This window comes from Drosophila persimilis, unplaced genomic scaffold, assembly GCF_003286085.1.
Source record: "Drosophila persimilis strain 14011-0111.01,24,50 unplaced genomic scaffold, DperRS2 tig00000000-arrow-pilon, whole genome shotgun sequence".
Taxonomy (NCBI): Eukaryota; Metazoa; Arthropoda; class Insecta; order Diptera; family Drosophilidae; genus Drosophila; species Drosophila persimilis.
In genome coordinates, this window is record NW_020825288.1 from 23286554 (window position 1) to 23313167 (window position 26614).

Sequence of the window (26614 nt, forward strand, 5' to 3'; positions counted from 1 at the left end):
AGAGAACCTTTTCCCAGGGGATTGGTCTCAAATATAGGAATTTCCCAGCAATTTATCGCTTGCATTGACATCTACTGCTTTATATAAGTAATACTTTAGCTTACATTTTTAATAACTAATCAAATCTCCACTGAGAATGATGTATTTTTTGAAAGAGCCTGGCTATAGATGATTTTTCTTGCAAAAATATCATGGTACTGCTTGGCACTGCTTTGCGATGCCTTGTTTTCTCTAAACTGTGCACTGCTTTCAACTGTTTTTCCCTCTTTAAACCTGATGTACACTTTAATAGATACTGATTTTCACTTTAAACTGCATTGCCGTGATTAATACTGCTTTGCACTGCTTTGTTTTTCCCTAACCTGCTCCTAATAGATAATCTTCTTGTGAATACTGATTTTCGCTGCTTTAAACTATTGTGTACTGCTTTTAACTGCTTTTTCCCTCTAAACTGCTTCGTATACATTAATAAAGATATTAATCCAAGGAATAGCAAACAAATATCATTAGAAAACCCGCATGACTCTTATTTATCAATATTTTCCATTGCACTGCTTTCAATACCCGTAGGAAATCATATTCCCCTTTTTTAAGTGGCTCTTTTCTACTGTGCCCTGCCCTATAATTGTTTTATAACAAAGTATTTTTCCATTATCCAAACAGTAAACTCAAATACAAGCCAGCAACTTCCTAAGCTTAATTTCACAACTAACTTTCATCCTTTTTGTATCCTCCCAAGCCCAGTCCTCCGCCAGAGTCCTTCCTGCACTTCCACTGGCAATGTCAGTCCTGAAACAGAGGCGCGACACAAAAAAGTGCTGCCACCGCCACCACCAGAGCTGCCTGGGGGCCTGCGCTAAAGCAGAGAAATACCACAAGAGTGGAATGCAGACGGCGAATGGCGATGGCGAATGGCATGGCACATACTCGTACATAAAAAATAGTTTTGTGTGGAGCAGCACTTTGCAGCACAACATTTACCGAGCATCGGGCAGCGCCTCAAGTGCAACTGGTTCACAAAAAGGTTAGTCCAGAGAGAAACCACAACCCCCAGCCACCATCTGTGTGCTGCAACCCCCCAAAACAATGGCCACCATTCTGTTGTAGTTGTTGCCCTGAAACATTTCCACTCCTTGCTTGTTGAAGCCTTTGAAATGTGTCTGCACTAGAGAGGAGAGAGGCGGAGGCACAGGCTGGGGCTGGGGCTGTGGCAGAGGTGAGGCTTTTGGGCGTATCCACTTCAATGGTAGGCAGAAAAATGCCTAAGCCTTTGCACTAGGCCGGGCTAATGGAGCCAGGAAGTGGCGCAACAGCAGCGCCAACAATAAGAACAAACAACAAACTACGACAAAATCCATTAACCAACACAGAAACTGAGGGACAGCAAGCAGTGGGAGAGGAGCGAACGGACAGAAAGCAGTGGGAGAGGAGCGAATGGCGAGAGCCAGAAACAAAGGAGCAAGCAGGAGTACGACCAAGCGAGGAGGAGGAGACAGAAAGCAGGGTATGGGTAGAGCGTAGAGCAAGTAGTGCAGAAAGATGTTCAGCTTTTGTCGCGTCCTTGCTCCCAAATGACGACCCGACTCGCGATCAACATACATGTTGTGTCCATGACGCGGCACATCGATGCTCTGCTCTAATTTGTGTTTTGTGGTTTTGGACTGCTCCCAAAACCAGAAATCCTGCCCGTCGTTAATGCGATTTGCGGTCGACAATCAGACATTTGCAGGCCACAGCCACCGCAGTTCGTAGACCCCAAAATGCTGCACTGCCACTCCCTGGCCGCCCTGCACCTCCTCTTTCGTCCACTGAAAAATAGCCAAGAATCAGGAGAAATCTATGCCATGTTTTATTTTGGTGGTCCTGGGGCTGGGGCAAAAGAACGGATGTGCAGCATCTGCCCCGTGCAGCACCATCCACTTTCCACTTGCTACTGCAACTGCTGCTGCTGCTGCTGCCGCTTCTGTTGATTTCTGTGCCTCTTGTTTGCCAGAGGAAACACCGAAAAAATGTGCTTCATTCTCTGGCCGAATGCCAAACAAACTGCCAGCCACGCCTTCTTCTGCGCCCGAAACAAACGCAGGGCCCCTTGTCGCATAAGTTGCCCCCAGACTCCACACAGAGTGGAGGAGTACACTCCTCGATTCCACTTCTTTATCTCTCCGTAGTTCCTCCGACTGTGAAGCCACTCTGTATCATTTTTTCGAGTTTACATTTAATTAAAAGTAGCTTTTCACATACATATTTTCCCGTTTGCACGTGAAGCTATTTGTTCCAAAAGGGAGAATGTGGGGGGAGGGGCACTTGTGCAATTTCCATTTAACGGATGACTTCCGCTTCGGCAGGTGCTTCCTGTGTGAAATGGAAGATAGCTCCGACGCGAAGGGAAACTGTATGCACAGATAGGCATTCTGGCAATCCAATAAGGGATGGAATTTTCATTTTCATATTACATTAACTTCATGAATAAAGTGGCTAAACGAACACTCGTACACTTTTTGAGCTGCATTCATTTGTGGAAGTGACTTTCCAGCTTACTTCCTTTGGACTCTTCTTGGACTCACCTGCACTTGAAACATGGTAACCGAATCATCCAGCATTTGTATGCGGACGGTAAGCTTCTTGCCGCCGCGATGCCTGGGCGTTGAGGGGGTGCCGTCCACACCGGAGGGTGTGCTCAGCGAATGGGTCATCCGACCGCCGGGCAGACCTCCTGCCGGGCCACCGCCAGAGGCCAGGTCATAGTGACGGCCACCGCCGCTGCCGCCGCCGCCACCGCCACCGCCTCCGGTGGATCGCGAGGCCGTGCCCATGTCGGCGAGGGACATTTTGTAGACGAGAATTTTGGGGGATTACGGCTGGAATAAGACTCGGTTGACTCCGATCTGTGGCATAGATCGAGGGTCTGTCTGCTGCCTTCTTTGGCTCTGTCTGTTGTCTCTTGTCTTCTTTAGGAGTTTCTTTTAAATGCTTTAAACATGGAATGCTACTGGGGGTTTCTTCGTTTGTTTGTATTTCGTTTCGTTAATTGAATTTCAGCTGTCTCTTCGCTTCTGTTTTTTTTTTATCTGCCTCTGTTTTTGTAACTGTAACTGTATCTGTATCTTTATCTGTGTCTGTGGGCTTTAATTCGATTTCATTTCGTATCCAGAAAAGAACAATAACAGAACAAATTGGAAGCTATAACGCCACACACCACACACACACACACGCACACGTTCTCACATGTGTTTCACATTTGCCATGTCTTCGGGTGCGGATTCGGATTCGGATTCGAATTCGGATACGTTCTGGTGCGTTCCGACGATGCCTCTTGACTTCCCTCTGGCATTATTCGCGCAGAGAGCCAAAGATATATATTCGTTTCGTTTTGAAATCGGCTTTACGGCGTTCAGCATGTGCTTGGGCCACTCGTGGATTTCCTCATCTCAGTTCTTCCTCGGACTGGCCATCGTTTTCCTATAAAGATTGAGAGAGAAAATATGTTAGTCGTAATTTTAAGTGCAGTGGAAAAGATGGAAATTCATAAGCTCTTCGGTTTGGATTATCAGTGGGTTCTGTTCTGCTGGTTTATGTTCATAAAATATGGGACAAGGCATTATGAGAGAAACTTTTATACGCGTCATGTGGCAGCACCCCTCGGTCGATATGCGTTTCTGCGTGGAAGCATCCCCTGGGCTACTGGATGTGGCAGCCATTGCATCAGAGAAAGCCCATGGAGCCCATGTTTTGAATAGTTCTTATATTTTTACCAAAGAAAACACACTTCTCTACTTTTCCTTTCCCATATCGCACGATCTTCCACGGACAAATCTCATTAAATTTCAAATAAATCACAATCATGGCCATGTTTCTTTTCATATTTCCAAAGCCCTATATCTCAGGATCGTGAAGTTTCAAAAGAAATCGAAATAATCGTCTTGGAAATGTATCAAACGCCTTGCCAAAAGTGGGCGTGGACCCACTCAGAGACAGACTTCACAAGACAGAGTCTTGGATGGAAAACCATTCCTCAGGCCTCGCACAATAAGATGACAGTCGACAGTGGGCGAGCATCTCTCGCTGGGGCTGGGGGCTGGGGGCTGGGCCGAAACCCATTCGACTATTGAGAAATTAAAAGCACATAAAAAACAGCCAAAACAATGACCCAAATAAATGCCTGTCAGGGGAATTATTTAAAACATTAAAAGCCCATAAAAATGGGAAATTGTGGAAATATGGAAAGAAGAAAATTAGGGAAAACACCTGTGAAAAAATAAATAGGCTTATCACGACGAGCGGGCCCAGAAGCGGCACGAAATCAAATGGAATGGACATGGAATGGAAGTGGAAGTGGAAGTACGAGTGTAACTTCTGGTTTGCCGCCGAATCAGGTTTGATGCGGCACCGCCTACCCACGTGGCGGCTGCCGGCCCACGCGTTGGATCGCATCCGAGAAAAGAAACTTCCAGCCTACATACAAAAGCAGTCTTAGAGATGCAGATTGATTGAGGACTGGGGAGATGGAGCTTGGCGCCCAATTACTATGTGGGACGCGAGACGAGAAGCGTTTTCGTAGAAGCGAAATATAATAATAAAATATGGGAAAATTATGAACAAGAAGTCGTCTTCCAAGCCACACCGTCCTCCTGTCCGCTCTGTGTCCATTTATTTATGGTTTTGTGGCTCGTAAATTTAAATGCGAACGTGGCCAAACGGCGGGCTGTCAATTTGCAAAAGACGGAGAGAGATACACACAGGATGCCCCCAGTCGCCAGGCACTTCCATGCGGTTGAATGGGGCGTGAAATGTGTGAATTTACGATGCGATATGAGAATACTCGTATCTTGTCCGCCGCCAGAGTCGGGGGGGGCGGTGGGCAGGTTCTCCTCAGGCCGATGATAACCACGGAGACAAGCGTTGACATCGTTCAATGACCCACAGAGATGATCTTCATTCACTGAGAAGGTTCTGATAACAAAATGCATATACTCCAGAGACCGATAGGGATAGGCAGACTGAAGAACTCTCCTTCTCTCTGTGAAGTTGTGGCTTTTCTGTTCGCATAAGTCACGTTTTGTCATAAATAACACACAAATGATTATCATGTGGCCTCTTCAATCACATTTCTACAGATAAAATGCGGGCAGTGCTCTCCGCCTTTTGTCTTTTGGCGAATTCTGGGATGATTAATGTGGAAGAGACCGCGAAAAATCCTTGGAACAGATAGAAAATGAGAAGACTTTGAAGTCTCCCTTGAAGGAGAGTTCTAGCATTCGAAACTCCTTCTGTTCTTTGTAGCCTTTCAATCGCTTTCCACCGATTTGGTCTCAATCTTTGGTGGACCACTTCTCTTCTCTGTTGATCCTTAATCATAAAAGACACACACTGAGAGAACACCTTAAACGGCAGCGGCATCAAGACGTTGCCGCAATATTAATGATGCTCGACAATTTATGGACAAGTCGCTAGAAGCGGTCTCTGGCAGCCACTGGTCTCCGGTCCGGTCTCTCGGGGAGCACTGAAAGCAGTGCTAGAATGGGGTTACAGTACCGCTTGATGAGCCACCAACTTGGGCCACGGCAAGGCTATATCTATGTCCACTCGTATCTGTTGGCCTTATTGGCCGGCCTGGCATACTCTTCGGCATTCCATAAACTTCAGATTGGCGAATGATGTGCTCTGTGGCTTCTGGCTGTCCCCTGTGGCTGGGCTCCAAAACTGGAGGCATGAAGAAGTTTTTAACCAGTTTCCCCACCCCCCCCTCTCTCTCTCTCTCTCTCTCTCTCCTTTTGAATCCGTGTGACCCAAAAAATGTTGTGTGTGTGTCCCCATCAAAGTTTTATGACTTTTATATACTATGGAGTGACATAAATTCATGGCTCTTTAATTAAGTTTCCGCCTGCCATTTTGCCATTCTGGCACTTTGGGTGTCTCTCCGTTGGCTAAGGTCGGGAAAAGGGCGTGGTTTTCCCTGCTTTTGAATGCATTTCATGGAATTTTATTTGCCTACACATCTGAGAATTCGTTCAAAGTATTTTCCACACAAAATATTCCATTAACAATGAAGTTTTTCATAGGAAAAACATTCCACAAACTCTTTTCTAATTTCTACAGAATTGTTTTGTATCTTCTATATATTTAGAGATTTCTTTTAGGAATTTCCCAATTTTCAGAGTGTTTCCCCTCCCCTAATATTTCATTGATTAAAACTCTCTTGCAATTCATCATAAATCATCTCCATAGATATACAAATCCATCATATATGATATTGGATACCAAATAATTGACAATATCAATTCGAAATGTCAATAATAATTTTCTTTTGAATTGCTTATAGAAGAGTTTTCCCCCTCCACTCCAATCCACTCCTCTCCAATGCCCTGCTTTTAGTTCGTTTTTGTCATCGTTTAAATTGAAACAATCTCAATCTCTCTGCACTGAGAGGCATCTTTGTATCTGTGATGGCAAATGCATCTCAATTAAAATGTATCTCGAGCATCTTTCATAATTCCGCTGCCAAACGAGAAGATGAATCACTTGGGGCCGTTTCCATTCCAAGAAATATGTATGTACAGCAGGCCAAAGCCCCTGCCCTGCCGAAAGAACAACAATTGTTGTGGATGGATGTTTGTATAGGGCCAAAAGCCAGCGCGAAAGATATAGTAGATATTCTTTTTACAGCCCACATGGTGGCTGCAACTCCATCTGTCTGTCTGGTTGTGTGTTTTTTTTTTCACGTTTCACAGCGGTTTATAAATAAAATGCACCGAACAGAGAGTGTATTTTATGTGTGTGCCCGAGCCTGAATATAAAAGGATGCACTCCGCCGTCTGACGGATGGACGTTCCTCAGATGTGCTACTGCTTGCTGCCGGCGAGTGCATTTCAAAGTCAACTCTTTTTAGCCGTCAGCGGGACGGCACTGCACTGCACTGCACTGCACTGCCTTTAGTGCAGTTCATTAAAATATTTATTTAAAGTTTCCCCCGCAACGGAGCCTCGACCAGAAACCAGGAACAGCACCATCATCCCATCAGTTGCTCTTTTTTTATACGACTCGAAGACTCTTTGTTTATCATTGGATTATATATACAGTGCAGGGCCTTACTTTATGGCACACACACACAGAGAGTCCTCTCTGCACATGTGTGTCCCTTCATCGTCTGATCTTTTTTGTTGTTTTTTTGTACTTGTCAGCGGATAATATTCCACAGAATCTGCATCTCTTAATTGCTATCTGGCTCTGGCAGGCATCGTCCTATGGAAACCTTTGTTCGCCATAAGAAGTACTTTAATTTTAGTTTTAATGGAACCCATAGAAGCTGCAAGTGTCTCTCCAGAGGTTCCAGACAGCCAGAAGTGTACTCCAAGCCACCGACTGCTTTGAAGATATTTTCACCTCAACGACTATAAACAAAAAGATTTGCTAATATGCAAAACGAACCACGAACTCGTGGGGGAGACGTGCGGGGGGGGGAAACCACTCATAAATAGACACAACAAAACGCAATTGAAAATGCCGAACGAAATCAATTAGTATTGTCGTTAGGTAGCTCCACAGATACAGATACATACAAGAGCCCTGCATGAACGGGGGAAAATAAATGTCGTTGACAGCCGGACAACACTTTGACTGAACAAACAAGTGGCTCTGGTTATTGATTAGACAGTCGGGCAGTAGACCCCTCCCCTCTACCGCCCTTTTTCCATGGCGGACAAGCACTTTCATGGAATTTACAACAAATTATAGCAATTTGTTGGACAAAGTCAAGATACAGAATGGCAGAATTTGCAAGTAAAAAGAATAAGCAGGGGGGAGGCGGGAGGCGGTTGGCAGGAGGCGGGAGGCAGGAGGCGGGAGACAGTGCAAAAAAGTTCTTGAGATGAGGTGACAGCCTTGTCGCAGAACACTTGACTGACATTTTCAACGAGTACAAAGAAACGGGTTAAGGATAAAGCCCAAGTACAGTAGAGCCAAAGCTAACAGCAGGAGGACAATCGATATGCGGATGTTGCGGGAAACTTCGTTAGAAGAACAATCAAATGTACGGAAAAAGAGTCAAATAGCATTTCCACTCTCTGATCTCGAAGACATATCCTTATCCAAGGGGACTTCCTTCTCTGAATGGACTTCTTAGCGAACATCTGCTGTGATAGCCGACGGCAACCATACATTCACATCCACTGTTATGCAGAAAACTTTCATCTGCCCATGAGATAGGGCTGTGCCAAACATATGGCTCTACAGATAATGCCCCATAACCCCATTAAGTCCGATGCGATTAGAGCATCGATCGTACAACACCTGAAATTATGACAGTCCCTGGCAATCTCAAATGACGAGCTCCCGTCATCCCTATCGCATATCCACTGTAACCCTCGGACAAGCGATCCCTACACTGTGTCGGTGTGTGCGTGTATGTGTGTGTGCAACCATGGCTAAGCAGCACTTGAAATTGTCCTCAATTTGTATGCAGCACAAGTCAAGAGACCGCCGTCGGAGCCGACACAAGATACATTTTGAATTTATGAGTATGCTGCCCCGAAACGGAAATGGAAATCGTTTTATGCTTTTGACCAAAGCCAAAGCCAAAAAAAAAGGGGAAACCTGTTAACGAGTGTAAATCACAGCCGAAACCCAACCGAAAGACAACAGATTTCAATTAGACCTCTGGAAAAACAAAAACCGAAGAGAAAACAAAGGCAAAACAAATTCAATGAATGCAAGTGCCTCTCCCCCCCCTGCCGACCCGGCCCGGCCCTAGCATTGGGCCACCCTCACCCATCCCCTCCCGGCACAGAAAGCCAACAAAGCGTATTGAGATCGCAAATAAATAATGTATGGCCTGAGAGAGAGAGAGAGAGAGAGATAGAGATGGAGACTCAGAAGTTTGCTTGCAACTTAATTTGCTTTGCCCCATTGAGGCCTGGGGACTGTCAGCAGGCTTTTGTATCTGTGTAGCTTTGAGATACACGTACAGACGGACTCAATGTTGACCCATTTCATCTGCACGATTAACTCGTTCTCTTTTGGCCCCAAGTTTGATTCGCCTTCCACCACCGCAACGTGTGATATTTCTATGTTTGAACTCTGCATCCGTGTTGTGTTTGCCTAGACTTTTGCCATACATGGTCCGACCTATCCATTGGATACATTTCGTATAGTATCTCACGCGACGGAAACACTCTTATTGGGTTAGGAACGTGTACGAAGTTTTCATTTGGACCACTTTACAATCTAGTTTCTACAACAAGTTGGATGCCAATACAGAATATATGATCGCCAAGACCCTTGATCAGATATTATTATACGTTTTTAAGAACCAGTTCTAAGCTGAGAGCGGCTGAAAGCCGTTTGATTATCATGAAAATTTATTTTCCAATCATCATATTCGTTATGAAAACCATAATTAAGACGACTTTTAATCCACTTCTAGCGCGAGCTTTGTAATCTTGAAGTTGAAATTAAACTGCTTATTAATAATTTGTTTTAAATATAATTTAGATTGGTTAGAGGGTTTAGAGGTGCCGTATAATTTTCAATAGAAAAACAAAATACATGAGAATGCAATTGATTTTACTTTAGAGTCAATCTACCCCATAAAATTCCTCTATTTGCACTGCAAATAGTAATCTCTGTAAGGGCTGGCCTGCCGTTCCCCCATTATTATTTCATTCATTTCCTTGCCGACTCGTGATCGAGACCCGATAAAATGCATGTGTCCCCTTTCTAGATTTCAAATTGAGCATGAAAATCTGTGGATGATGATGTCAGCAGAAGGGAGGCGGGGGATAGGTGGAGTTGCCAAAATAACGAAAAAATAATAAATAAAATCAACAGAAAAAAAAGAGGTAGAAAAAAAGCGAAGCAGCTATGCCAACAAACGGGTCTTTTTAACAGCCACAGCGCTTCGGACTCAGTCAAGTGTTGTCGTCGCTTGCTTATCTCTGTCCCGACCCGTCCCGTCCCGTCCCTCCGCTGCCCTACCCTACCCCCTGGCAACCCTACAACACACACACACACGCACCACACACTCGTGTATGTAGAAAAACTGATAACGAAGTGCGCTCCGAAGCATGTAAGCGGTCGTGTGTAAATAGGAGAGCAGCAATACTCTACACCCCACCCCCATCTCACTGGCAGGCCACCTGCCGCCTGCCCTCTTTTACCCATCGTTTATCTATTTGATTGTTGTCTGTTTCGGAACACCGTTATAGGAACTCACTCTCTGGTGCTGTAACTGTGTTCTGGGTCTGTTTTATGTGTCTTATCAATCTTTGAACCGTTATCTACAAGTTTGTGTTTTCGTTCTCGTTCTCTTTATTTCTCTTTTTTGCACTACCAATATCGAGGAATATGCGGACATGTCCCGTCATTATGCAAAACCAGATAAAGAATATGCTGACATCATACCGAAAATAAAGAATGGTAATAAATAGGGTTCTAAATTACCATTAACAGTACTATTAGATGTATTATTTGAAGAGGTTAGAGGTGTGAGTTCTATACTATCCATTTGAAGCTTTGATTAATGAAATAAGCTGCTTCCCATCTACCGCTCACTCTCAAGAATGATAATATCCTTAATCACATCTTACGGCAAAAATCTAATACAATATAGATCCAGAACAGCATTAAAGAAAGCTTGAAACGAAAGGGAAAATCCATGGGAAAAACCAGCTTAACACGCAGGAAAAGAGCAGAATCCACGGCGATAGAAAGAGAAAAACAACGAGAGTGCATGAGTAAAGGAGAGCGAGATACAAGAATAGAGAGGGAGAGCATGCATAATGGGTGGGTGGCGCTGCTCAAACAAATGCAATGACCTGAATTTGGAGCATTTTGTGCAAGAAAATGTGGCAAAGGGGCGCCGGGAAGAATGCGAGAAAAAGCGGCAGCAGAAGGACAAGAAAACACAAGTGTTTGAAATATAAGAAAACGTAAGATTTTCGAAATAAGTCCACGGAAACTTACATTTAGGACAACAAATTGTCACCCCCACCGTTTAAAAAAAAATAATTAACAAATGTTCCCTAGATTCTCTTCATTTGAATCCCCATTCACAACCATCTCTCACTGAAAAGGGTTATTCCCCCACTCCCCCTACAAAGTTTACGGTACAAATATTAAAAAAAAAAAACCCGTAAACATGTGTTGCCAAAAACATAATAAAATTGAAGAAAAGGCGCGGCAACTGCGACGCTAGCGTCTGCGTCGACGTCAACGGCGCAGGCGACAAGTGTTTACAAAAAATTTCGGGGCCGAAAACTGTAACTGTAATTCTTGTTGCCCCTGCCCCTGCCCCACGTCCCCTGCTGCGCATGAATGTATGCGTATGCCATGGCGTGTCCTTGTGCCTAACACAACAAAAGCAGCAGAAGCAGCAACAGCAACAGCAGGAGTGCGAAGGAGAGAGAAAGCAGAGAAGTGACTGAGTAAAGTGTTGAGGGGGGCCCAGGCCACGGTATATTCACAAGAAGGTCAGGAAGTCCAAGAAAACGGTCTCCAATCGGCAGCGTATACTGACAATACCGTGAAGTAGGAATTTAACATACTTTTTCCACAACAAATCACTGCTTTTTTATAATTAAGCGTTCACAAAAAAGCAACTATAATGCTAATTTGCGAATCCCTCACCCCACATAAATCTACCTTGCAAAGGGCCACCCACTCATTTTGCTGTTGTCAAAGTCTACACTTGCCTTTGGGTTCGCTTTCCTCTCTCTTTCTCTCTTTGCCAATCCAGCATTCCTTTCCGCGAGGGGGGAGTGGAGTGGTTGTGCGTAAGCGCGGGGAAAGCAGAGCAGGGTGTGCGGTGGTTTGGGGTGTGTTCCGGAATTTACGTGCTTATTGAATTTTCAGCCCAAAAACGAGTTGCGCAAAAAAGAACCAAGAGCTGGGCTGAGGCTGTTGAGCGGCAATTAATTTCAATTAAATTAAGATCCGGGGCTAGAAATTTCTCATGGATTTTTGGCTGTTGCTCCGGTTTTCTTCTTTTGCGATGCTGCGCCCTTCACACAAAAACATATATACACACAATAGAGCGAGAACTTAGGGAACTTTTTACGCATAAAAATTTTATCAAGTGACAAACTGAAAAAAACGCGCCCTCGAGCAAATGAACGGTGAAAAACCATCGGGTACACACTATTTTCTTTTGTCAATCGCTGTATTCCACTTGCACGCTAATTTTGTCCACTGTTCGAAGGCTTGCAACGCGTTAATAGATGCAATTTTATTGCATTTCTGCTGAGGATTGGCTGCGGCGACCCGTGTGTAGAAATTTCTCGTCCCGCTCACGACAACGCCATTTTTCTTTTGAGCCAGCTGAGGAGTGTGACCGTTTAAGAGTAATCACACACCTTGCAATGAAATACTGAAATCGAAATCGATGACCGGGTTTTCTCAGCTGATTTTAGCCCGATAACCGAAGTCTGGAATCGATAAAGGCTGTTTCTTAGATGCATATTTGCGGTATATTGAAAAGTGTGACCTTCTATTTCTGTATTCAAAACCATACCAAAATCATAGAAAGACAACTGAAAGATCCTGGAACGTCGCGAATCCTGTGGAAGGCAGCTTCATGTACTTGAGAGAGCCCTAAGACTTCATACGCTGCTCAGCGATGGGCGTATCCACCACAAGAGGAACAGAGGTGACAGAGAAAAGCCGTTCGACATTGCCATGGGCATCATTGGGCTTCTGCTCCTCTGGACCTACTCCTACTACGACAGCATTAACGTGACCAGGTAAATCCCTCTCTCTACTATTCACCCGCGTAATTTTGCTCCTAAAACGTTTCCTCTTCTAGGTTTCTGGGAGAATCCGTAGGCATCATCGGTACCGGGGACTCGGAGAAGCCTCGCAACACTGCCGTGTATGAAGTGTCTGCTCTTCTGGACAGATGTCGGCAGCCATAAGAAATCAGCCAAAGGATGACCAGGCTGCGGGTCCGTTGTCGCCCTCAACGCTTATTATGTCAGAGCGCATGTCCAAGATTTCCTCTGTGGCGGATACGGTGCCACGCTCAACATCACGTTACGTTTGCCTGCAGCACCACCACGAATGTCAGTAAAATGCTGGCCCATCAATCCCATCAATGAGCCGCCCTGCTCCACCGCGATCTGCGACTAGTCCGACTCCAATTAAAAGAGCAAAGAGATACAGGAGGAGGAGTTGGAGCATGGCTTCGCCAAGCATCCCACCGAACACCAATTTTTTTTATAGATTGATTCGAAATTTTTAAATACACTTGTGCAGGTTCGTATTATTTGGTTGCTCTAGCTCTTATAGTCTCTGAGCACTAGACGCTCATAGGGACGGACAGACAGACATGGCTTAATCGACTCGCTCAAGAATTGGTTCTGCCGACCGTAATTATAAATTGTATAAAAATTAAATTTATGACGGGACAAACCTTCACAACGTAGGAGCAACACCAATAGAGAGTAATATTAATTATAGTTGAGTTACACAGTGTAAGACCTTCAAAAAGTATATTATTTTATCCAATCTATATGCCTGAGGATATACAAATTCTGGACAGAAAGAAAAAATTATGGTACTGAACCAGCAGATTCCCGATTTATTCGACAAGAGAATAGATGCCTCCACACAACTGAACATATTACTGACTGGGAATGATTGGACTTGCCATTTTGAGGAGATAGATTCCTAGTCTGGTTCCCAGTTAAGTCTTTTAAAATATGGTGTGAAGGTCTGACTTCACAATTTATAACATTTCCTTGGAACACCTGTACTAAGTTAATGACTTGGGCATTATCTTTGTACCTAAATTATATTTTAATTCTCATATATCTGCTATTTCGAATAAACCCGAAGGAGTCCTTGGCTTTATAAAAAGGTAGTCTGAGGAATTTTCTTACCCCTATACCATAAACTAATCTACTTTTCTCTTTTCTGGTTCCTGTAGCTGGTCTCCTCACTACCAAAAATATCAAGATATGCTTCTGGTACCATATTAGTTTACAATAAATAGTTCCATAATTTTTCCGTTGATACTTATGCTTCCAATGTCAGGTCTTAATTAATGAATAGTTTAAGTTAACTTTCTTCTGTTTTCAATTGTTTAGCGAACTTGCTAGTAGTAGATAATTTATGATTTGTACATTCTTCTTTCTACACAGTTTAACTGAACTTAGAACATATGCTTCGTTCATGAGTGACTCGACCAGCCATAGGGACTCTCGATATTCTTGGTTTTCATGGGATTGATAAGCTCGGCTTCCGTTTCCTCTTCCCCGACATCAAATGACGCCTGCAGGCACTGGATGGCCATCTCAATGCTCGCGCTCTGATTGTGGGACTTTACGTCCACCTGCTTGTTCAAATAGTCTACGAAGGTGCGGACAAAACTTCGCTGCACAACTGTAGTATTTATGTGATTTACGCTGACAAATTTGTAAATACACACATAAGAAAAATAATGACCTATCTTGTCTTCTTTATTATGAGCGAATTGTCTCGCCCTCGACAACCTGTCAGTCCAGGCTTAAAAAATGGAAAGTCAAACATCGCGTGGTCCTCATGGAACATTCCTTTCAGTATGCAACAACCGCTTAGGCCCGTAAATTCAGTATACGTATTGTATTAAGGATCTTGTGACTTTGAGTATATTTCTCTTATATGGTGGTGTCATCTTACAAAATCCACGCAGGCAAAAAGTCGTCAAAAATATTTGTATGGCGTTACACATTTTACTATTCAAATAAGAATTACAATTTTAAATAGATGTATTGGATCCGCTATATAAATATATTCCGGGGAAAACTATGAGTAAATGAATATATTTTAACAAAATTTCATTCTTTTATTTTATAAATAAAGTTTATAGTTAAACGGTGCTCTATTTCAACGTGAATTTTTATTGGATGAGAGATTCGTAAAGGGAATAACCATCAATGAAGTAATGTATAAATTGAAACAAAGGAACATTGGGTTTACTTTTTGGCTCTGGACTTGGGCTTGGCGGCCGTCGAACCAGCGGTCGACTTCTTGGATCCGCTCGCTGCCTTCGACGTGCTGGCAGCCGTGGACTTCTTTTTGGCCTTGATCAGGCCATCTAGCTCTAGGTTGTCTTTATCCTCGTCCTCATCCGAGTCTACGCGATTGGTTTCCCCCTCCTCGAGGTCCTCTTCCAGGCCAAGCAGCTCCTCATCGGCGGCACCTGCCTCCGACTTTTTCTTCTTGATGTTCGCCTGGGCGGAGTAGGAATAGGCCATCACTTCCTTGTTGTAGGACCGCGTCAGGGCCGCCTTCACGCGGCCATCCACAGCATCCAGCGGGGACTTCTTGCCCGGCCGAGAGATCCTCACGCAGCAGGTGGTAGTCCTTCATTACGTCCAGTGCAGCGGACACTCCATCCTGGCCATCTTTGGCCAGCGGACGGGCTATGTTGTCCAGTAGAAAGGGAGCGTAGTCCAGCCGGACGGAAAGCCTGGAGCCGGAGGTGCAAGACCTAGTGTGATCATGCAGCTCCTGGGCTAGTCTCGCCCGTTTCGTGGTCCGCGAGTTCTTGCCCAGCCAGCCGGGGAAGTTGATCTGCCCCGTGAAGTGGCCTGCCATTTTCTCTCCCGGGAGAACAGAGCTGAAAAATGCCTGCGTGGGCAGCAGACTCCATGCGGAGTTGGCACGGATTCGTTTATCTATCATATCGCCAATACTAAGGGCATCCGCAGTGGCTGCCACTTTGCCCAGAATATCCTTTCTGAAACAAAAGATGATAAAAGTTAATAAACTGATTCCTAATAGAGGATTTACCGAGACTCACTTATTGCCCTGTGGCGTGACCTGGAGATAGTTCTGCTGGACAAACAGTGGCGCCAGACTGTAGTCGTGGAAGAATAAATCACATTTATCGGCGAAAGACATCCGCTTGTGCTCCTCGGCGGTGAAGACCTTGCGAACCACTTCCCAAGGTCCCAGCTTAAGATCTTTGGAGGCCGTCTTCAGCTCCACCTTAGCCTGCGATTGGGTGGGAATATCTTCTCCCGCACTCATCAGGGAAATGTGATTGATGGACTGGCGAATATCGTTGTTTGTGGCTGCTATGATCTCCTCGACTTTGGCCGGCGAGATCTTGACCTTCTCCTTGAAGCATATGCTCATGATCTTGCCTTTGATCTGCTCGAGACGCGGGCGCTGGAAGCGCAGGTCAAAGCAGTAGTTGACGAGAGATCGGATCTTCGGGTGATTGCGATCGTTGCACATGCAAATGATAGGTACGGAGCTGTCCTTGATAAGGGCAATTAGCTCCTGTATCCCGCCGCGATCCTCGTTGCCAGCCATGCCGTCCACCTCGTCCATGATTAGCACATGCTTTTTGATTAGCCACAGAGGGACTTCTTTCCCAGCAGCGTGGGAGCAGACGCTTGCTCCACGGAGACATTGAACTCCACCGCATCGAAGCCCAGTTCCTTGACCACTAGCGTAGCTGTCGTTGTCTTTCCTATTCCTGGTGGTCCCGACAGCAGGGCAGCCTTGTAGAAGCTACCATCGTCGTTGTTGGCCCAGGGATTGGGTCGCTGCGCCTTCTTCTTGCCATCGTGGCTCATATACCACTTGGACAGCCAGTTCATCAGCCTGCGCAGGAGATGGTTTAATAGAAGGTGGACATGGGGGTTACTTTACTCACTTGGTCACGTTGCTGGCTGCTCCGGCCTGGCCCACGATCTCCTTGATGTTCGTCGGCAAAAACGAGTTGCGCAAAAAAGAACCAAGAGCTGGGCTGAGGCTGTTGAGCGGCAATTAATTTCAATTAAATTAAGATCCGGGGCTAGAAATTTCTCATGGATTTTTGGCTGTTGCTCCGGTTTTCTTCTTTTGCGATGCTGCGCCCTTCACACAAAAACATATATACACACAATAGAGCGAGAACTTAGGGAACTTTTTACGCATAAAAATTTTATCAAGTGACAAACTGAAAAAAACGCGCCCTCGAGCAAATGAACGGTGAAAAACCATCGGGTACACACTATTTTCTTTTGTCAATCGCTGTATTCCACTTGCACGCTAATTTTGTCCACTGTTCGAAGGCTTGCAACGCGTTAATAGATGCAATTTTATTGCATTTCTGCTGAGGATTGGCTGCGGCGACCCGTGTGTAGAAATTTCTCGTCCCGCTCACGACAACGCCATTTTTCTTTTGAGCCAGCTGAGGAGTGTGACCGTTTAAGAGTAATCACACACCTTGCAATGAAATACTGAAATCGAAATCGATGACCGGGTTTTCTCAGCTGATTTTAGCCCGATAACCGAAGTCTGGAATCGATAAAGGCTGTTTCTTAGATGCATATTTGCGGTATATTGAAAAGTGTGACCTTCTATTTCTGTATTCAAAACCATACCAAAATCATAGAAAGACAACTGAAAGATCCTGGAACGTCGCGAATCCTGTGGAAGGCAGCTTCATGTACTTGAGAGAGCCCTAAGACTTCATACGCTGCTCAGCGATGGGCGTATCCACCACAAGAGGAACAGAGGTGACAGAGAAAAGCCGTTCGACATTGCCATGGGCATCATTGGGCTTCTGCTCCTCTGGACCTACTCCTACTACGACAGCATTAACGTGACCAGGTAAATCCCTCTCTCTACTATTCACCCGCGTAATTTTGCTCCTAAAACGTTTCCTCTTCTAGGTTTCTGGGAGAATCCGTAGGCATCATCGGTACCGGGGACTCGGAGAAGCCTCGCAACACTGCCGTGTATGAAGTGTCTGCTCTTCTGGACAGATGTCGGCAGCCATAAGAAATCAGCCAAAGGATGACCAGGCTGCGGGTCCGTTGTCGCCCTCAACGCTTATTATGTCAGAGCGCATGTCCAAGATTTCCTCTGTGGCGGATACGGTGCCACGCTCAACATCACGTTACGTTTGCCTGCAGCACCACCACGAATGTCAGTAAAATGCTGGCCCATCAATCCCATCAATGAGCCGCCCTGCTCCACCGCGATCTGCGACTAGTCCGACTCCAATTAAAAGAGCAAAGAGATACAGGAGGAGGAGTTGGAGCATGGCTTCGCCAAGCATCCCACCGAACACCAATTTTTTTTATAGATTGATTCGAAATTTTTAAATACACTTGTGCAGGTTCGTATTATTTGGTTGCTCTAGCTCTTATAGTCTCTGAGCACTAGACGCTCATAGGGACGGACAGACAGACATGGCTTAATCGACTCGCTCAAGAATTGGTTCTGCCGACCGTAATTATAAATTGTATAAAAATTAAATTTATGACGGGACAAACCTTCACAACGTAGGAGCAACACCAATAGAGAGTAATATTAATTATAGTTGAGTTACACAGTGTAAGACCTTCAAAAAGTATATTATTTTATCCAATCTATATGCCTGAGGATATACAAATTCTGGACAGAAAGAAAAAATTATGGTACTGAACCAGCAGATTCGAGATTTATTCGACAAGAGAATAGATGCCTCCACACAACTGAACCTATTACTGACTGGGAATGATTGGACTTGCCATTTTGAGGAGATAGATTTCTAGTCTGGTTCCCTTTTAAAATCTTTTAAAGTCTTTTAAAATATGGTGTGAAGGTCTGACTTCACAATTTATAACATTTCCTTCGAACGCCTGTACGAAGCTAATGACTTGGGCATTATCTTTGTACCTAAATTATATTTTAATTCTCATATATCTGCTATTTCGAATAAACCCGAAGGAGTCCTTGGCCTTATGAAAAGGTAGTCTGAGGAATTTTCTTACCAATATACCATAAACTAATCTACTTTTCTCTTTTCTGGTTCCTGTATCTGGTCTCCTCACTACCAAAAATATCAAGATATGTTCCTGGTACCATATTAGTTTACAATAAATAGTTCCATAATTTTCCCGTTGATACTTATGCTTCCAATGTCAGGTCTTAATTAATGAATAGTTTAAGTTAACTTTCTTCTGTTTTGAATTGTTTAGCGAACTTGCTAGTAGCAGATAATTTATGATTTGTACATTCTTCTTTCTACACAGTTTAACTGAACTTAGAACATATGCTTCGTTCATGAGTGACTCGACCAGCAATAGGGACGCCTGCAGGCACTGGATGGCCATCTCAATGATGGCTCTGATTGTGGGACTTCACGTCCACCTGCTTGTTCAAATAGTCTACGAAGGTGCGGACACAACTGCACAACTGTAGTATTTATGTGATTTGAGCTGAACAATTTTTAAATACACACATAAGAAAAATAATGACCTATGTTGTCTCCTTTATTATGAGCGAATTGTCTCGGACTCGACAGCCTGTCAGTCCAGGCTTAAAAAATGGAAAGTCAAACATCGCGTGGTCCTCATGGAACATTCTTTTTAGTATGCAACAACCGCTTAGGCCCGTAAATTCAGTATACGTATTGTATTAAGGATCTTGTGACTTTGAGTATATTTCTCTTATATGGTGGTGTCATCTTACAAAATCCACGCAGGCAAAAAGTCGTCAAAAATATTTGTATGGCGTTACACATTTTACTATTCAAATAAGAATTACAATTTTAAATAGATGTATTGGATCCGCTATATAAATATATTCCGGGGAAAACTATGAGTAAATGAATACATTTTAATAAAATTTCATTCTTTTATTTTATAAATAAAGTTTATAGTTAAACGGTGCTCTATTTCAACATGAATTTTTATTGGATGAGAGATTCGTAAAGTGAATAACCATCAATGAAGTAATGTATAAATTGAAACAAAGGAACATTGGGTTTACTTTTTGGCTCTGGACTTGGGCTTGGCGGCCGTCGAACCAGCGGTCGACTTCTTGGATCCGCTCGCTGCCTTCGACGTGCTGGCAGCCGTGGACTTCTTTTTGGCCTTGATCAGGCCATCTAGCTCTAGGTTGTCTTTATCCTCGTCCTCATCCGAGTCTACGCGATTGGTTTCGCCCTCCTCGAGGTCCTCTTCCAGGCCCAGCAGCTCCTCATCGGCGGCACCTGCCTCCGACTTTTTCTTCTTGATGTTCGCCTGGGCGGAGTAGGAATAGGCCATCACTTCCTTGTTGTAGGACCGCGTCAGGGCCGCCTTCACGCGGCCATCCACGGCATCCAGCGGGGACTTCTTGCCCGGCCAGGCGGTCAGCTCCACTAGCGAGTCGAGATCCTCACGCAGCAGGTGGTAGTCCTTCATTACGTCCAGTGCAGCGGACACTCCATCCTGGCCATCTTTGGCCAGCGGACGGGCTATGTTGTCCAGTAGAAAGGGAGCGTAGTCCAGCCGGACGGAAAGCCTGGAGCCGGAGGTGCAAGACCTAGTGTGATCATGCAGCTCCTGGGCCAGTCTTGCCCGTTTCGTGGTCCGCGAGTTCTTGCCCAGCCAGCCGGGGAAGTTGATCTGCCCCGTGAAGTGGCCTGCCATTTTCTCTCCCGGGAGAACAGAGCTGAAAAATGCCTGCGTGGGCAGCAGACTCCAGGCGGAGTTGGCACGGATTCGTTTATCTATCATATCGCCAATACTAAGGGCATCCGCAGTGGCTGCCACTTTGCCCTGAATATCCTTTCTGAAGCAAAATATGATAAAAGTTAATAAACTGATTCCTATTAGAGGATTTACCGAGACTCACTTATTGCCCTGTGGCGTGACCTGGAGATAGTTCTGCTGGACAAACAGTGGCGCCAGACTGTAGTCGTGGAAGAATAAATCACATTTATCGGCGAAAGACATCCGCTTGTGCTCCTCGGCGGTGAAGACCTTGCGCACCACTTCCCAAGGTCCCAGCTTCAGATCTTTGGAGGCCGTCTTCAGCTCCACCTTAGCCTGCGATTGGGTGGGAATATCTTCTCCCGCACTCATCAGGGAAATGTGATTGATGGACTGGCGAATATCGTTGTTTGTGGCTGCTATGATCTCCTCCACTTTGGCCGGCGAGATCTTGACCTTCTCCTTGAAGCATATGCTCATGATCTTGCCTTTGATCTGCTCGAGACGCGGCCGCTGGAAGCGCAGGTCAAAGCAGTAGTTGACGAGAGATCGAATCTTCGGGTGATTGCGATCGTTGCACATGCAAATGATGGGTACGGAGCTGTCCTTGATAAGGGCAATTAGCTCCTGCATCCCGCCGCGATCCTCGTTGCCAGCCATGCCGTCCACCTCGTCCATGATTAGCACATGCTTTTTGGACACCGCCTGCGACTGTCCATTAACGTAGCCATAGAGGGACTTGTTTCCCAGCAGGGTGGATACCTCATCCTTGAGTAGACGCTTGCTCCGAGTGTCGGAGGCATTGAACTCCACCGCATCGAAACCCAGTTCCTTGACCACTAGCGTAGCTGTCGTTGTCTTTCCTATTCCTGGTGGTCCCGACAGCAGGGCAGCCTTGTAGAAGCTACCATCGTCGTTCTTGGCCCAGGGATTGGGTCGCTGCGCCTTCTTCTTGCCATCGTGGCTCACATACCACTTGGACAGCCAGTTCATCAGCCTGCGCAGGAGATGGTTCAATAGAAGGTGGACATGGGGGTTACTTTACTCACTTGGTCACGTTGCTGGCTGCTCCGGCCTGGCCCACGATCTCCTTGATGTTCGTCGGCTTGTGTTTGTCCACCCAGGCCATGCTGCCCAGATCTAGGGGCTTCACAACGGGCCTGGTCTGAGCTTGGGAAGTGTCTATGGATGTGGGCTCTTTCTTCACCTTGACGGCGACTGCTGGCACAGACTCTTCCTTATCCTTCTTCACCTTGACGGCTTCTGCTGGCACAGACTCTTCCTTCTCCTTCTTCACCTTAGAATCCATCTTCTCTACTTTGGCCAATGATTGATCCTTCACTTCCTTCTTTACCTTGGGCTCTTCCTTCTTTGGTCTGGACTCGCTCTTCTCCTCCTTCTTTGGACTCTTAATCTCCTCTTTCACCTGCTGCCTCTTGCCCTGTCCCGACTTCTCCCTGATCAAATCGAATAGTCCATCCTCGCTCAGGATGGTCACGTTCAGCTCCTCCGCGGTGGCCAATTTCTTGGGACCAGCCTCCTCCCCCACCACCAGATACATGAGCTTCTTGCCCACCACCGTCATCACACGGCCGCCGTACTCCTTGATCACCGACTCGGCCTCCTCCCGCTCCATCGACTCCAGCACGCCGGTGACCACAAACGTGAGACCCTTCAGGCAGTCGGGTGTTCCCTTTGGTATTTCCTTACTGCCGGGATTGAGGCAGGCGCTGCGGTTCTTGAACTTCTGGTAGAGGACTGCCGACATGCGCTTCCGCTCGTGGCGCTCCTCATCGCTCAACACGCTGGTCTCGAGGTCCGCTGGCGGCTTCTCCTTCTTCACACGTGGCGTCGTGGTCTTGCCCTTAGCTTTCGACTTTGGTGTGTCCGGACTGCTGCGCTTTGGGGGCTCCGGACTCTTGGGCTTTGCTGCCTCTGGACTGATACGCTTTGACGGCTTCGGTGGCTTTGGACTGCTCCTCTTTGACGGCTCCGGGCTGCCGGGCTTGGCTCGTTTGCGCGAGGGCGACTTGGGAGCAATAGCCACTCTCCCTTTCTCGTTCTCTTTAGGTTCCGCTGCCCTTACGCTTTCATCAAAATCCACCTCCATGAGACTCTTATCGATATCCTCATCCTCAAACTCGATGACAGCCTTCGTCTTTTGCTTCGGCTTCTCCACGCGCATGGTCTCGCCACCAAACAGCTGCGTTGGATCCACCTTTTGCACCGGCTTCAGCTTGGAAAGCGATGGCTTCTTTCCTCCAACACCATTTGTGACACGCTTCTTTGCCTGCGATACATCTGGACTGGCGACCACCTTGTCCTCATCGCTGCATACGGCCTTGCTGCTCGTCTTGCGTTTCTTTGGCTCCTGCGGACTCGCGGCTATTTCCTCTTCATCGCTAGATATGATCATGGGCTTGCGGCGTTTTGGCGCCTTCGATGGCGTCTGCTCTTCCTCATCAGATTTTTTTGTTTTGCCTGGCAGCCGCTTGAAGAATGCGTCAATGTTCTAAGGGCAAACAATTAAATATGGGCTTGATAACCAAACACTTCACAACATACCCTTTGCATTATAGCACTTGTATTTTTAAATTTTAAGATTTGTACAATGCATGGATTTCTTTCTGCCGCCGCGATGGTTTATGGTTTTTGGGGTTATGTTTTTTGTTCACTTCGGTCACACTAGCCCAGTGCTGCCGACTACGCTTTTTCCCGTAAGAATGGATTTTTTTGAAGACCACATGCGGGAAGCTTGAAATTTTTGATTTTTTATATTTTGACTTTTTTTGAAGCTGCCACTGGCTAAGAAAATGTGGCCGGTTAATCATTATATCTTAACGATATTTGCTAGTTTAACAGATAATTTAGAAATTCTAAAACAGGTTGTCGTTTTTCCGTCAACAAAATCTTGTGCGCTAAGAAGAATGGAATTTTCAATTTTGATTACCTTAAATTTGAAAATATTTAGAAATTTAAGGCAAATCATGATAAAGAGAGAAAATATCAGAGACAGCACTAGGTTTTGGAGGCTTACTTCTATAGATTGAGCGGGCATTAAGCCAGATTAATCTCGTTAAGACAAAACTAAGGAATTCCATGGAACTAAGCAGGAAAAAAAATTCGAATCAGTATTTAAATATACAGGTATAGCTCGGGAAGACTTTGAAAATTCTGTTTTAACTACGGAGTGACATGTTGTACGAAAGAGAATCAGAAGCTAGCCCCACAGAACTGGATGTGTTAATGAAAATTATGTAAAATACATATTCAATATCACTTTAATAAAAAATTGTTAACACCACTATTTACGCTTTTTTAAATTTCATATTGAAAATTTTCAGCTTTTTTTTCGTTTTCTTTAAGTTAGACCTGTTCATGCACTTGAAAACTGCGCTTAACAGCACTGTATTAACATTCTCAGCTCCTACCAAACAGCTTTTGTGCAGTAGCAGTTTGAAAATTCATGTATAATTGGTGTTTGGCAATAAATTGCAAATTGAAAGTTCAAATAGATTTGAAAGGCTAACCCTTTTTATAAAATCGGAGAAACAGAAAATAATTGTAAGGCTACTTACCGAAGTTAGAGTGCAGCTCGTCAGAACTTTTGTTCATGTCAGCCTGAGCTTGCGCGGCTGCAATTCAAAATTCAAATTAAAACTAACACATTAAAAGTATTTAAAATTCCATTTTAAACCTTCTACAAATTACTTTTCACCACGAAAAAAGTTGAACAACAAATCGGCTTACATTCTTATGCATTTACCATGTTATTTGACGTATGCTTCATCAATCTTCCGCTAATGAAATGCAATCTAATCAAATCAGAGACGAAATCACATCATCAACGGCACTTTACATCGCACTGAAGTCAATCCCCAGAGCACACAAGCTGTTTTGTTGCATTTACAGGGCATTAGGGCCTCCACCCCGCTTTTCACAGCCCTGGGCGCCCAGATTACACGCGCAATTAAGGGTTGCGGACAGCCGACACCCCCGACAACACCACCCACAGTTGTGGCACTCTGGTGCGGCTTGCGGCCTGTTGCACGTGCTAAAAGCCATCAAATGTTACCCTTGGGGCCGCTTTTGAATGATCGTTTGCTGAACACCGATTTTGATTAAAATTTATATAAACAAACGTTTACAGAGACGGTAAGGGAAGAGCTAGGCAGTTGATTTATAGCCCTTTTGGCAAACTTTTCCTTATTTAAAGATCAAATTCACTTTTTTAAGGCGACTGTGCCCCACACTTCATAAAAAGAAGGACAGCCCTATCAGTCAGCATTCAACAAGTGGAATCTATTCATTCATTGATAAACCACAAAAAACGTATGCATCCAAGCAGAAAAACCAAAAAATACATACATTTTTGGGTGAAAACATGCAAAAAAGGGTTGCAGTAGCCTGACAGACTGACTGATGCGAAACCACATGACAGAGTTCCCACACTCGGAAAAACTATGAATATAAATTGACTTCGGGTGGATTCCAATCCCTTTGGACAGGCCTTAAATTATGCGCCCGAAAGTCGTCGGTAAGTAAATAAATACAAATCTGGGGTTGGACCGGGACCGGGACCGGGACCGACCCGCCCACTGAGCGCATTTCACACGGATTTATTACATTTGCATTTGATTTTCCCGATTATGTGACATTTTGCCTCTGCAAAGTGTTAGAGTCATGATGGTGGGTTGTGAGCTTTTCAGCGAGGGGTTCGCTTTTCTCATTGTTTTCCACTAATTTGGGAATGGCGTGTGATGGAAAACACTTGTTCTCTACTCTTTGCTGCCTCCCGACCCTCACTTATCGATCATTAGCAGAGGGCTAAGCCTCAGCCCCCCGTCACTCGCCTCTGACTCCACCCTGTTTAATCGTGATTAATTATTTTGACGCATTATTTTGATTCGATATTTATCAAAGTGTCGCAAAATGCCGCTTAGCCTTTTATTATGTTTGCTTAGCTGATTAATCTTTTAAGGGGGGGATTCGTGTAGTTGACTTTTATGAACCCCAACGCCTTATATAACCTTCTTGGCAAACAAATATATACATACATACATTCTCGTACTGTATTTATGTTAATTCTGTGCTAATGTTAGGTATTAACTAATGAAATATTTGAGCTTCCAGGTAGATTGGAAAGAGTACACCTACTCCCGTGTTCCAGTGCCCAGCCCATCAAAAATACCTTAAAAGGTTAATTGTACATTCAATAATGGCCATAGATATAATTTAATTAAATCGAACTCCACCGCACCGCATCGCATCGACCAGAACCCAACCCAAATCGAACGAAAAGCCAAACTGAATAAAGCCCACACGGAGCGCCGCGATCGAGGAGGGAACAAGTTTCCCATGGATAGAAATTAATAAAATTTGCAATTTACAATTTGGAAGCGACTTATATATCAGTGGGAAAACATGGCGCGATGTGCGCAGAAAACATGTTCAACAGTTAATAAAACAAATAATTGCATCGTGTGTGCAATAAAAAGAAGGTTAAACGTGGCCCAGGCCAAAGCCATAGAAAGCTCCACAGCACCAGAGAAAGAGAAAGGGAGATGTGAGTGAGAGGGACAGAGCAGGGGAGAGTGGGATAGACACAGAGACGACAACTAATCATCAGTGGAAGGAGCAAGACCTAGACGAAGCGAAGACGTCGCGCCAATTGGAATTGCAAATCTCCCATATGTATGAGAAAGAGAAAACGATTGTAAGGTTGTAAAGGGAGAGAGAGATAGAGGAGCTTCTTCGAGGATGTGGCAGAACAGGAGCGGTCCCAGTTTGTTAAGGCGAAAGAATTAAACTACAATATAATATGACTAGAGTAATTACAAGGAAAGGTTTTTCTATACAGCATATGATATTTTTTAAAGAGTATAAATTTGATATAGTAGTTTCTCATATAAATAAATAATATATCATTTTAAAGTGTAGATAAAAGCACCAAAGTATTCCAACATCATTCCCTTAAAACCAATCGCAAGATCCCCCTCCACATCCTTTATAGCGCTCCTGTCAGCTAACATACTCACTTGTACATACATTGGCCCCGTCTAAGACAAAATGGTGGAGTCATGGACGATGACGATGTGGATGTGGATGGGAATGACGACGACGACGACGACTAAGACCACGACGATGGGGACGCTGCTGATGATGAGAAGGAGTAGGACACA

General features: G+C 44.8%; 3 protein-coding genes across 5 annotated transcripts in view; all 3 read right to left on the reverse strand.

Moving 5' to 3' along the window:
- Positions 1-12322, reverse strand: part of LOC6591800 (FERM, ARHGEF and pleckstrin domain-containing protein 2) — a 37956-nt gene extending 25634 nt beyond the window's left edge. Inside the window, exons 1-2 of one of the 3 annotated variants that reach the window (XM_026985411.1) lie at positions 12131-12290; positions 2565-3459 (exon numbers count right to left, since the gene is read on the reverse strand). In XM_026985411.1, the coding sequence (XP_026841212.1) occupies positions 2565-2828 (264 nt within the window). In that variant the 5' untranslated portion in view covers positions 2829-3459; positions 12131-12290. Of the gene's footprint in view, positions 1-2564; positions 3460-12130 lie in introns of all 3 variants that reach the window. The other 2 variants (XM_026985457.1, XM_002017225.2) reach the window with 2 other exon arrangements.
- Positions 12323-14798: 2476 nt separating this feature from the next.
- On the reverse strand, positions 14799-16749 carry LOC6604201 (replication factor C subunit 1; the record flags this gene model as incomplete). Its single annotated transcript, XM_026992563.1, is given in 5 exon segments — positions 14799-15303; positions 15305-15709; positions 15773-16331; positions 16334-16584; positions 16637-16749. Coding segments are annotated over 5 exon segments (1689 nt in total), but the record flags the coding sequence as incomplete, so codon positions are not given.
- Positions 16750-19626: 2877 nt separating this feature from the next.
- LOC6591802 (replication factor C subunit 1) lies at positions 19627-23080 on the reverse strand. The gene is made up of 4 exons (XM_026989580.1): positions 22998-23080; positions 21482-22944; positions 20575-21429; positions 19627-20511 (listed from the first exon to the last, which is right to left on the reverse strand). Exons 1-4 carry the CDS (start codon positions 23004-23006, stop codon positions 19722-19724), a joined length of 3117 nt encoding a protein of 1038 aa, XP_026845381.1. The 5' UTR covers positions 23007-23080; the 3' UTR covers positions 19627-19721.
- Between the last annotated feature and the right edge of the window lie 3534 nt (positions 23081-26614).

Bases quoted from the DNA above. Each gene is read 5' to 3' on its own strand.
- LOC6591802 (XM_026989580.1), bottom strand. The intron at 21,430-21,481 runs GTGAGTAAAGTA...TCTCCTGCGCAG, and splicing joins GCAGCCAGCAACGTGACCAA to GCTGATGAACTGGCTGTCCA. The intron at 20,512-20,574 runs GTGAGTCTCGGT...ATTTTGCTTCAG, and splicing joins GTCACGCCACAGGGCAATAA to AAAGGATATTCAGGGCAAAG.